The sequence below is a fragment of the Sturnira hondurensis genome, unplaced genomic scaffold (genome assembly GCF_014824575.4).
Source record: "Sturnira hondurensis isolate 20B ecotype Veracruz unplaced genomic scaffold, ASM1482457v3 Scaffold0022908, whole genome shotgun sequence".
In the NCBI taxonomy this organism is placed as follows: domain Eukaryota; kingdom Metazoa; phylum Chordata; class Mammalia; order Chiroptera; family Phyllostomidae; genus Sturnira; species Sturnira hondurensis.
This window is the reverse complement of record NW_028095539.1, coordinates 2,908,206-2,920,969: the sequence shown is the minus strand read 5'-3', so window position 1 is coordinate 2,920,969 and position 12,764 is coordinate 2,908,206. Positions and strand designations below refer to the sequence as shown.

The 12,764-nt window shown below is 53.3% G+C and overlaps 1 protein-coding gene and 1 long non-coding RNA gene across 4 annotated transcripts in view; one reads left to right on the top strand and one right to left on the bottom strand.

Moving 5' to 3' along the window:
- MVB12B (multivesicular body subunit 12B) overlaps positions 1-12,764 on the bottom strand; it is a 151,636-nt gene that overhangs the window by 137,293 nt on the left and 1,579 nt on the right. For 2 of the 3 annotated variants that reach the window (XM_037037044.1, XM_037037046.1), the window contains exon 2: positions 1,321-1,443. In XM_037037044.1, the coding sequence (XP_036892939.1) occupies positions 1,321-1,443 (123 nt within the window). Of the gene's footprint in view, positions 1-1,320; positions 1,444-6,839; positions 7,389-12,764 lie in introns of those variants that run through there. The other variant, XM_037037045.1, reaches the window with a different exon arrangement.
- Positions 7,851-9,804, top strand: LOC118980400 (uncharacterized). Its single transcript, XR_005065091.1, has 2 exons — positions 7,851-7,985; positions 9,734-9,804. It is a non-coding gene; the product is annotated as an uncharacterized LOC118980400 (long non-coding RNA).

The following is a 12,764-nucleotide window of genomic DNA, read 5'->3' as shown; positions in this document are numbered from 1 at the left end:
ACAGTTGGGAAAGTGATGGGGAGCATTTCAACCGGCCTCTCCCTCCTCATGCAGGACCCAGTGCGGGGCCGACCTGAGACACACGGCACTTTTCTCAACGGGGCTGATTTTGCCCACTCGCACCCGTCCTCAGCCTGGGGACAGCTGGCAATTTCTGGACACAGTTTTTGGTGGCCTGTCTTGGGAACTCGGTGCCACTAGCATCCAGCAGGTAGAGGGCAGGGATGCTGCTGAACAGCCGACAAGCACAGGACAGCCCCACAGCACAGACATATCTGATCATCTGCCCCCGGCGTCAGTGGTGCCCAGGCGGAGAAGCACGGCCTGGGGGGGGCCCTGGGCCAGGCTTGTCCTCCTGCCCCCGCCATGCTCAAGACATCAAACGCTAATCTAATCATGGCAGTGGGTTCTCAGTGCTGGCTACTAAGGCTCATTCTTTTACTCTTACGTATTCTTGGTACACGCTTGCAATGAACAAGAATGAAATGCAGCCATAAACCAAATGAGGAAAGTGAAAATAAGACCACTTTGGACTCTTCGCTGAACCGTCCGAACACTGCGCTGAACCCTCCGAATGTTACTCTGCATTTTTTTTCAAGCTCCAGCCAAATCGGAACTTGTCTACTGAAACAACAAAATAACCAATTCCAGCCACCAGTACTACTGAACACCACGGATGTCTGCTGAAAAGCAAGGCAAGGTCTCTGCTAAGCAGTGGTGGTGGTGAGTTCCAGCAGGGATTTGGGGGAGGGGTGGTCCTGACCCACCGCCCCCACAGAGGGGGAGGGGCTCTGCCACTTTGCTTCTGGGGGCATGGGTTCTCCTCATCAGCAAAGTGGAAATAAAGCTGCTGGCCCCCAGCCCCACAGTGACCGTGAGCACTACACGAGTTCCGGGGTGGGAGGCGGCTACGTGAGCCGTACAGAGCTGTGCGGTCCTAGGGCAATGCATTCGGGACACTTACACACGTGGGACAGCCGATGACAAACGCCAAGGGTCTTTCCGCCTCTTGAATCCTTATCATGAAATGTCACAACTAGAAGTGACGAAACCAACTGACCCATCCCCTGAATTTTGCAGAAGGTGACCATGAGCAGCCTCACAGAGGTCGAGCAACCAGGCTCTGGGCACAGCCCACATGGGCTGACCCCCGGCCCAGGACACTCCCTGGGCCTGCCCAGCCGGGGCCCCTCCCTCCCTGTTGCAGTTACCAGAAGGAAGGGACACGCCTCACACCCGAGGTCGGGAGGGCCTCGAGCACAGGAGGTAACTGTCTGTGGAACCCGTGAACGAAAAGTGCAAAGCAGCACCCTGACTTACTACGTCATAGCCTGTCGGGGCTCGGTTCCGAGAGGCCACCACCCCCACTCCCGTGATGGGGTCCATCGACGTCTCTGGCAAGGCTTCCGAAAGGTCTTTGACTTCAGGCATGGTGGATGGGTCCTGGTTCCGAAAAGGAAAAAGAAAGCACAAAATTCAAACTGAGCGTTTAACGTGAACAATGCGAAGTCTCACACAGACAGGACCAGACTCAGCGAATGCCCTGGGCTCAGCTCCGTGTGTGCCTGAACCGGCGAAAGGAGCCCTGACCTCACCTGACTCTTTCCTCAGATCAAGAATTCAAAACATGCCTGGCCCCTACCCATCTTGGGGCCGCTTGGAATGCTGAGCTAACACAGCTAATGAGGGCCTGTCCCTTCTCTGAGCAGGTCATGTTAACTCAAACCCAAAAGCAAACTATGCTCCAATCTCCCATCCAGCTGCCTGACTTCTGAACAGATGCCAGAGGGTTCTCTGAGGATAAATCAGAACCACTCGCCTTTCTCTCCCTTACACTATCTCCTGACGGAGGAGCGGACTTCCAAACCCCTGGTCTCCACCACAGCCGAGGGTGGACTGCTCAGTAGGCAGAGCTTTGCAAACAAAGGCCGGGAAGAGGCGAAGGAACGGTGCTCGGCCCAGGCTCCAGGACCAAGCACACGGAGCCACAGCGCTGCCGGTTACACAGCTGCTGCGACAACTAAGAGTCACGTGAAGGAGGAGCCTGGAGGCACACAGTAGGTGCCCAACAAAAAGCAGATGAGGCTGGTGGGGTCTGGGGCACACGGTCCAGTGTAACTGACCGGAAACGTGGTGGGTGCCCCTCCCGGGAGGACAGGCAGGCCCCTTGGTTGTTTAATCCCACAGGTCGTGGGCATTTACTCAAAGCCGAACACTAACAATGACCATAATTCTTGCCGGGCACTTTGGGAGAAAGGGAGGGAAATGGAATTATTATTCTGCAGCTCACTCTGCCTCTTGATGTGACCAGAGGAGACAAGCAGTACATAGAGAGGGCTGGGTGTGGGCAGCTGGAGTGGCGGTGCACCAGAAAGCAAATAAAGGTAACACCTTATGTAAATGACTTCTAGCACTTGTAAAAGGACAAGCCTTGAAAAAGAGCAAGTTAAATTCCACCTCCTTCTGCAGCAATTAAACTCCACTGGCTGCACGCCTAGCCAGAGCTCTCGAGGCTGGTCACTGCTCCTAACGCAAACCAAACACCCTGCCTCACTGGCAGGCAGGAGGGATGGTCTCGGTTCTCAGCCCACAAGCAGAAAAGGCAGAGGCTATTAAACATGACTGTGCCTCCTAAACAGGAACAACCCAAATGCTCTGTGCAAGTCACCCACGTACTCAGCCCTCCCCGGACCCCACAGAAGGCTCCGGAAACAGACTTGATGCGATGGAGCCAAGCCTCCACTCCAGCCGCTTCTTAGCCTGACAGCGGCCGCACTCTCGGCACCTGTTTATGACAAAAGCCAAACCGAGTATTTCCTCACTTAATTCTACTGAAAATAAGCTTCTGGAGGCCCAGGGTTGAGCCCAGGAAACCACACCGAGTCTCTGCCTCGTCTTCTGTTTTCAAATTCCACTCACCATGTGGGGCTTATCTGCATTCAAGCATGGGGTTTAATGCACACAGTAGGCATAAAGAAAACATTGAGTGAATGAACACCCACGCACACCCCCAATAAAGGAGGTTCAAAATGAAAGATCAGCACCTGCCCAATCCGAAGCACACACTGATTGAAAAGTATCTTCAATGGAAAACCTTACTGGTAACATAACAATAACAATGCTGTAGTTTGCAAAATACGGGTACCTGCTGTTGGTTACCGAAATGCTTTGCAATTAACAACTCATTAACAGAACGTATGAATTCTGCCTGTGCTGAAATATCATGCTGTGAATTTAATAAAAAACATGCGAGGTAAGTTTTTTTTTCTTATTAAGATAGCACTGCCTCTACTATCTAAGAGAGAGGGAGGGGGAGGTAAGCATGGAAATAAATAAGACATGTTTTATTTGCTGATAGATTCACGTCCTTGGGTTGCAATATCCTCCACGAGGCACAGGTGACAATGGCTCTCTTTTGCTCTGAAGCGCGCTCTCGAGTGCAGCCGGAAAAATTCGCTCTGAGAGCAAGGATGCTGCTCCCAGAATGCACCAGAGAGGCAGCCCAGCAGCAGGTTCCAAGATGGCTGCAGGCTGCCTCCCGCCCAGGCAGACAAAGGACTGGCGGCCTGTGCACGCGGTCGCAGCCCAGCCTGCAGGATGGGAGGACGGGCTGAGCCGAGCGGCACATAGAGCATCTCGCACGGCCTTCTTTCCTTTGCCCCCCAGCTGCCGCACCCTGGGGATCAAGGCAGCCTTTGTGAAATACAGACAAATGACTCCTCGCTGCTGCACGGGCTGAGGCCGGCGCGGCAGTGGAGGGAGCACCGCCACCACCAGCAGAGGAAGCTTTTAATGAGAAACGCCCAAGATATCCATGGCAGAGGCAATCACTCAAAGCAGCTTGCCCTGAATTACATATTTTCTGACTGCAAATTACTTTTAACAGCGTCTCTACCGTCAGTTCAATTGACCTTCCTAACAAAAGGCCATTTATTAACTAGCACTCCACGTTTCCTGGGCTGTGGTGGAGCCCCGAGCCAGGCGGGATGGCACTGCCTCCCAGTTCTCAGCTGCCCAGGGTCACAGGCCAGGCCTCTGTGAGGGGGAGAAGAGGCCATTAATGCTGGCCTGCGGAGCAGATCTGCCAGGGGGGGAGAGGAGCGGGGGCAGGGTGTTTAAAGCCAACATTAACCTGTCTGGCAAGAGGCGATGCTGGTCTGAAACAGAATTCCAGGGCCTACTTGCAACAGCCCCTGGCTTCACCCTCGGCAGCCCCTCACCAGCATCCACCTCTCTCAAAACCCTAACTGTGCACAAACACACTGACACACAGAGCTTTACAATTCTCAGAAAGCTTTCTCAGGCCCTGGCTGGTGTGGCTCAGTTGGTGGGAGCGTCATCCTGTAGACAGAAAGGTCACGGGTTTGATTCCCAGTCAGGGCACATACCCAGGTGGCGGGTTTGATCCCTGGTCAATGCACATAAGAGAAGGCAACCAATTCATGTTTCTTTCTAACATCGATATTGCTCACTCGTGCTCGCTCTCTCTCTTCCCACCTCTGTCTCTAAAAAGCATTGGAAAAAATGTCCTCTGGTGAAGATAAAAATTTTTTTTTTAAAAAAAGCTTTCTCAGGCTCTGTCTCAATCAACACTCACTCTAAACCTGGGAGGTGGCTGGGTTGTATTATCCCTGAGTTAGTGGGGGAGGGAAAAAAACCCCTGAGGCCTGGAGTTCTCAGGCATCACGCAGCCGGCAGACAAATAGGGCCTCTGGTCCTCCTTCCCCAGTCTGGTCTGCTTTCCGCGACACTGCAGAGAGGCCAGCACCCGACCCGATATCCGATTGAGAAAGCAGTTTCAACGCTAATTATATTAAAAATGCCACAGCCCTTCTTTCTGTTGCCGTGGCCCAATAAGTGAAGCATGGGGAAGAAAAGTACAGAAAGACAAAAGTAACAGGGGATTAATTTCCTTCACACCTCAGTTTCAAGATTCAACATTTCCCTCATAAATAATTTACAACAATAAAAATGAGCTAAGGCCATGTTTGTGTAGGACGGAGGTAAATTTAGGCCTAATGAGGGAGATCGGAGCACTGCACAGGAGGGAATAGGTTGATGCATGCTGCGTGCGGGTCCATCGACAGCACACAGGGGCTCCATTACCGACAGCCAGTCGCCGGGCCAACCAGGGGGAGGGAGCAATTTGCAAAACTTCGACCGTGCTCGCTGTGGCTGCGCCTCTCCAGTGAAAACCAGAAGTTGACCCAGTATTTCAGATGACAAGATAACGGATGTTGAAATTACTCAGAACTATAGGGTGGAGCCAACTCAGACTAAGTGGGTTCTCAGCAAGTGCCAGGTAAGGAGCGGAGGCGGTGGCAGCACCGGGAGCCGGTCTGCTCTTGGGTGTGGGGAGAGCGCAGTGATCTTGAGCCGGTTCTCTTAATTGAAGCTCGGAGGTCATCTGGTCCCAATCCCCATCCCAATCTCTAACCCTGGTGCCCGGCCGCCTCTGCTAGATCATTTGCAAGTCGGGGGCCGCAGTGTCTAGCTCTGCTTCTGTGTTCGACCCAGGAGGACTTCTCTGCAAGGTGGGAGGGCGAGGGTGCACACTTGTGTGTGCAGTGTGGGTGAGGTGTGTTTTCCAAGCCAGGAGGATTTTTCCCCTGTCATGCTGGGTGGACACCATGCAACAACGCTGGGTGGAAGAAAACCGCTTCCTGCCTCTGCCTGCAATGCCGAAAACAGTGCCTGGGGGTGGAGGGACGGGGGGGTGCGGCTCAGGCACTGCGGCACAGCCCCATCGCCGTCCTGGAGGGTTCACAGAGGAATGAACTTTAACTATAAAGCCCCTTCATACAGACAGCACACTGCTCCCTTGTAGCTGATCAAAGAATTACTACAACAGTTTGCTTAATCCCTAAAAGTCAGCGGAGCTGGGCTTAACTGATGCTGAGCATTGTTTCAGAATCAAAGGCGTGCCTCCCGGCCCCAGTCTGGGAGAAAACTAAGCTACTGTATCACAGTTGAAAACTCAGGGGAACTTTGATATCATCTCTGTTTAATTTCCCCAGCCCTGTGAGCCTGGGGTTTATCTCATTTTATCAACTCCTTTACTGAAATCAAAACCCAACTACCAGAGCTCAGACCCCTCGCCACCGAGGCCCCGTCAGCGGGGGTGAGGTGCGGGCTGAGGAGTTTAAAGATGAGGGGGGTGCGACAGCTGCAGGGGGCATGGGGTGCCGCCTTCAAAGGAGGCACAGCAGGAACCCCAAACTCAACTCGGCCTCCCTGCCGGCTCGGCAGCCTCACCAGCCAGCACGGCCCACCAGGGCTGACAGCATGACTCGAGCACAACTTTTCAGCAGAGTAATTTCAAAGTATTGGGGGAGGGGCTGGGTAAATTGGGCTACTGTCATTGAAACGACAAAAATAGTGGGTTAATTAAATCCCCACAGAAGGGTAACATTGCTATCAGCTTGTTTGAAATCCAAAGTCAAAGGCACAAAAGACGTAAGTGTCGGCCCACAGCTCCCAGTTTGCAGGGCTGGGAAGAAGCGGTGGATAATATTTCACTCTGTGGGAAATGGCCCGAGAGCAGGGTCTCGGCTGAAAATGGCTGTCCCCCAGGAAAAGCTGCCGCTGTGGCCCGCAGCTCCGCCTGCTTCTCGGGGGTGCGGTGGTCTGCAGGAACCTACACCCCTCTCCGTTGCCCCAGGACTACTGGCACCTTTCTGCCAACACAACTTAAGCTGGGGACAGAAGGACACTGCCCCCATCTCCCCCACCCCCCCGCCCCGGAGAAGGCCTACAGGCAGGCTACGCCAGTGCACGCCACAACACACACAAACCCACAAACCGGGCCACCTCTGTGCAGCCGAGGTGCAAAGACCTACCTCCCCGGGAGACTGCGAGCTGTGGCCAGAGTCCATGCAGCACCCAGGCAAATGGCTAGCTGGCTCTTGGGGGGCAGTGTGCAGGCTGCGGCGTCACTGCGGACCGCAGGATAGCATCGAAGAGCATCCTGGTGCCTCCTGCACTTAGGTCCGGACCACTTATCTAGCGGAAGCCAAATCTCTCCGACAGACGCTGTGGAGTGCGGTCCGGTGGCAACAGGCCACAGGCTACCAGGACGGCTGCTAAGATGCTGGGAAATGAAGGCAAGTATTTCTCCAAGCACACCTAGATCACCAGGGATTCTCCAGCTCGGGGACTAACAATGGCGAGCACTTCCTTTTCTCCAGTAAAGGTCTGTGGCTTCTAATAGAAGAACCTGGTGTACAAATGCATCCACTCCATCTGACCTATGATTACATTTATAGTAACCATTTGATCACCAAACAAATTTCCTAAAACCATGTGAGGCAGGCCTGGGGTTCAGGCGGTTGCAGCCCAGTACAGTTCAAAGCTAGATCCGGGAATTCACTCTCCAAAAATAAATCCAGGGTCAAGTTCTACAGCACAGCAATGGTCAAAGTCCTGCCCCTTGAAAGCCTGACTCTGCAAAACCAGGGCTCCTGGTGTGGGGAGGGGGGTGGGGGAGCCCGTCGCTTGGCATTCTCCAGTGCACGGTGGGCCCTGCACCCACTTGCCCACAGTTACTGTAAACGAGGTTGTCCCTGCCCAGTCCCTTCAGGCCTTAGAGCCATATTGTCCCCTGGAGAGAAGGAAGAAGGACGACCCCAACAGAAGGCAGACGCCCTACCAATGAAACCATCCCAGGAGGCCCCAAGAGCAAGGCTTCCTGGATGTTAACTGACATAGGTGAGTCATACCCTTGCCCTGATGGCCCCAGTGTCTGCAGAGAAAAAAAAAAGCCAATGTCACCCCAATGCTGGGCAAACGGGCTCCGGGGCCAGAAGCATCGGATCACACAGCTTCAGGCGAGGGAGGTGCGCCTTGTGCCCCCCCACCCCGCCCCTGTGACTGTCACATGGGTGTTGGGAGTTTCTTTTCAGACATTCGGGCATCTAATCCTTCTACCTGTGTGCCGACGACTTCCAAAACACCTCCACAGCCCGGAGTTCCCTCCTGAGGCTCAGGTATGTATCTCGTGTCTCTCATCACCTGCACGTCCCATTAACACCTCAAACTCACTGACCTTGCCATTCTCCCCCAAAGCATCTCCCACATTCCCAGAGCCTAACGGGACCTGGCACAAAGCCATCACTCCACAGACATTCATGGAGAGCTTCCACTGGGCACTGAGGGAGGGCGTGCACCGATGAGGACTGAAAACCTGATGTTCCAGAGCAGGAGTTCCCAGATCCTAGCATGAACAAGAGCCATCCGGAGAGCTGGTTAAAACAGAGGTTCTTGAACCCACCCCCCAGAGAACAACTCAGTGGGTCTAGGATAGAGCCCGAGAAGCTGCGTTTCTCGCAAGCTGCGGGGATGCTCAGACGGCTGGGCTGCAGGGCAAACCTGAAATACGCGGCAGCCGTGTCTCATCAGAGGCTTGATGCCTGAACGAATGAACAAACAAATGAATGGCAAGAACCTGAAGGCAATTGCCCGAGAGGGACAGCCTCAGAGTAAGTCCCCCAGTCTCCTCTCCCTCCGCAGCATAGCCCACTTGGCTCCTTCCCTGTGATGGCCACCCCATCCTTCCAAATTGGGGTCATGTCTTGCGTTCTCCCCAAAACTTCCCCAACTGTCCAGCCAGGCAGGTAGGTGATGCCCCCAAGAATCCTGATGTTGTCCAAGGACACAGTCTCAGCACACACAGGTGCGCACACAGCCTTATCTTTCAGGTTCGAATGTGCTTTCCCTAAAAGAACATAAGTTGCCCGAAGGGGTTATGCCTGCCAGTGCCTGGCTCACAGGGGTACTCGATAAGTAACCATCGATAGATGGCTGGAAGGACAAATGCATGAAGGTCCTGTCATCCTCTCAAAATGGCCCATGTTTCGTTGGACTCAGGAGGGCGCACAAGGCAGCCCCATGCAGGACAAACAGTACCGCCCCGGGGATGGCCCTCTGCAGGGGAGGGGAGGCGGCCTCAGCACTCCAGGCTGGCTGCACAGAAGCCGTGCCTAAGGAGTGTAAGAGCCGCACTGCCCACTCCAGCCCTGGGTTCTGATTTAACTGGTCTGGGGCCGACCCTGGGTAATGCCACCGCGCACGGTGACACAGCGACCAACAGGACATGGCCGCCACCGGTGGAGTTCAAAGGCTGGAGGACACATCCCAAAAGAAAGGGACTACAAATGAGGGGACTCTTCCTTTGGCCTGGGAGTCACTGAGACTGCGAGAGGGGCTGGCCCTGGAGCTGGCCTCTGGGAAAGAGGGAGGGTGCAGAGCGGTGAGGGCTGCGGGCAGAAGACGCAGCATCCCTGGCAGCGCGAACGACACAGAAGGCGGGGAGAGGCGTGAGTGGTAGATGGGCTCTGAAACACACTTATGAAATGCTTCAACAAACTGATAAGCCAGAGAGTCTGCACTTCTCTGCTCTTTGCAGGTCTACAGGAAGGGGCGTCCCAAGGGTCGGAAGGGAGGGATTCCCAAGTCTTCCGTTCCCAGTTCCTCTCCTGCAACTGAATGTTTCTCAAATCAACGGCCACTTCTGCAGACCCCCATGGGGCCTCCTTAGGCCATCAGCTCAGCGGGGTGGGTGGGGGTCGGGGGTGGAGGGACGGAAATGCTGCAAGCTGGAGTCAGCGGGACCCAAGCTTGAATGCCAGCCCTGACACTCACTACAGCTGTGCGACCCCAGGCAAGTTGCCCACACTGGGCCCACGCGTCCCCCCCTACAACGCTGGAATAAGAGATAATACTGTTTTCTCTACAGGGTTCTCATGCGTGTAAACAACTTGCAGAACCTTCCTCAAAAGACACAATCCACACAGTGGAAAAGGCAGCCTACGGGATGGGGCAAAACACTTGCAAACGATGGTCTCTGATAAGGGATTAAAATCCAGATCTACTGAGAACCCCTGTTACTCAACGACAAAAGACACCGAAACGATTAAATGACAAACCTGCAAAGGACCTGACTGACTGTTTCCCCGAAGACGACACACCGATGGCCAACCAGCAGGGGAAAGAAAGGATGTCATTAGGGAAATGCAAACCATGACCACAACGCGATGCCTACTCACACCCTTTAGGAGGGCTACTACTACCCGAAAACAAAAACTACGCGTCAGCGAGGGCGTGGAGAAAGCGGCGGCCTGGCGCACTGCTGGTGGAAATGAAAATGCAGCTGTTACAGAAAACAGCATGGCGACTCCTCCAAAAGCTCACAAGATTTCTGTGTGCTCTGGCAATTACACGGGGCACACACCCGAAACACAGGGCTGAAAACAGGGACTCGAAGAGAGATTTGTGCGTCCGCGTTCATGGTGCCATTACTCACAATGGCCGAAAGGTGGAAGCAACCTCAGTGTCCATAAACAAGTGAAGGGACCAGCGCAACGTGGCCCATCCGTACAACAGAGTATTATTCAGTCTTAAAAAGCAAGGAAACTCCAGCGCACACTTCAGTATGAGTGACCTGCAAGACATTATGCTAAGTGAAATAAACCAGTCACAAAAGGTCAACTACTGTAGGATTCCACTTACCGTATTTTTTGGACTATAAGACACACTTTCCCCCCAAATCTGGGAGGAAAGCAGGTGCGGCTTATACTCCAAATACTGCTTACCTGGCTCCCTGGGGGCGGGGGGCAGCAGTGAAGCGGGGTCACGGGCCTATTACATATCTTACCACATTTTTTGCTTCAAAATTTTTTTTCCTATTTTCCTCCTCTAAAACCTAGGTGCGTCTTATCGTCCTAAAAATACAGTATATGCGGTACCTAGAGGACTAGTCAAATTCACAGAAATGGAGAGTAGAGGGGTCATTGCCAGGGATGGGGGAGGGGGAAGCAAGAGTTATTTAAAGAGCAGGGAGTTTCCGTTTGTCAAGAGGAAGACGTTCTGGAGGCTACTCACACAGCGCGAAGACACTTAGTGTCACGGCTCCGTGCAGTTAAAAATGGGTAAAACATTAAATGTTACGTCAGGTGTATTTTACAACTTTTTTTTTAAGTATCTACCATTGTGGTTCTCCTACGTCAATAAGCATCAATACAACCCAAGATGGGTTTTACACATGCGGATTTGGGGACACTTCCTCAGATATTGAGTCCCTGTCCAGGTGTGAGGTCCTGGCATCCGCATTTTCATCAACACCCTAGGGAAGAATGCATTCATTTACATATCTCTCCTAAAGTATCAGGGGATACTCTTTGGAACGGCTTGCTTTGCTGATAAGTACCCGCTTTTTACAAATATGTGTGCGGAACAACCTCACGCTGTTGACTCTGGCCACGGGCTCGACAAGATGGCCATCCGGCCCGCAGGGACAGATGAGCTACAAAGCTCCAACACGGGGCCCCTGGGCTCCGGGCCCATGGGCCTCTCGAGTTTCAGCCTGGACAAGCTCTGCATCTCGCCAGCAGCGTGTCAAGTAAACCAAACACATGCCCACAGGGTGGCCCCAGCAAGGAGGTAACGTCAAACACACCCTGCAGTGTCTCACCTCCCGAGCAGCCCGGGAGAGGAGACCTGACGCAGGCAACCCCACTGCAGACAGAGCAGACAAGGCAGGGAAACCGCAATTCCCAAGGGCAGCCCAGCAAGCCGGAGACCAAGGAGAGCCAGGGAGCGAGCAAGAACAGCCCGGGGGAGAGGTGGCTCGCTCCAGGAACCCAGGCCTCCCCTCCCACAGCCTAACAAGCAAAGGAGACTCTGCTCACTCAGCCGCAGCCCACTAAGTACAGTGTTCTCGGCCCACCACATCCAGCCATGTACTCATTTGTTATCTTCACCATCATAATAGCACCTTTGACATTTCCCCTGTGGACTCCAACACCATCATTACTTTCCAGTGTGGCGAGGAGGTCACTCTTTGAGCATGAGGCGTGGAGCACTTCCAATGTGCTAGGGCAGAGGGGCCCGGACACCGGGATTTGGATGCCCCCAGAAGCAGACCTGCTCTGAAACAGACAGAGACGAACTTTCAACCCCCACCCCCACCCCTTCCAAGGCCCTGAGAAGGGGTCCAGGAACGTATTTGGGTGTTCAGTTTTGGGAAAGGTACTAAAGCAAGATATTGTTCTGTCTCTTTCTTAGAGCCACACTGCCTCCCACACATACTGTCTAGATGGCAGACCCACCAAACTGGGGTCTGTCCCCAAAACCCACTGCAACTCAGTGAGGACCACCGCATTCATCCTCTACGATGTCCCACGCATTCCCATACATCAGCTTATTTGGATTTACGGGGTAGGATTTATTCTTAAGCCACTTTAACGAAAAAGGAAATAGGAATTCAGAAAGGTTCCGTGAGGCTCCAAGACTTGCCTAGAGTGACCTGAGTTCCAGGAGGCAGAGTGAGATTCGAACCCAAGCCCCTAAGCTCAAGTCCAGCGTTCTTTCTGCTCCAGCTTCCCTTCCCACTTGCCCTGAGAAGAGCTAAATAATAACCACAGAAAGGCACACTAAAATAAATAAATAAATAATGAGGCTACTCTGATTAATCAGTTAACAAACCTTAATAACCACTCACTTTTATTGACCACTCACCCCCGCGGCAGGCACGGACCTAAGTGCTTCTCCTGCAATAGTTCATCAAATTCCCACCACAATTCTACGCACGAGAGATTATCATTAGCCTCACTCTACAGGTGAGGCAGCTGAGGCTCAGAAAAGTTCATTAATTTGCCTAAGAACACACAGTGAGTAGGAAAGCCAAGGCTTAAGATGAGGTCTAATTCTACAGCCCTTGCATTTCATAACTATGTGCACTATTCCAGCTACACTAGGGAAAGCCCACC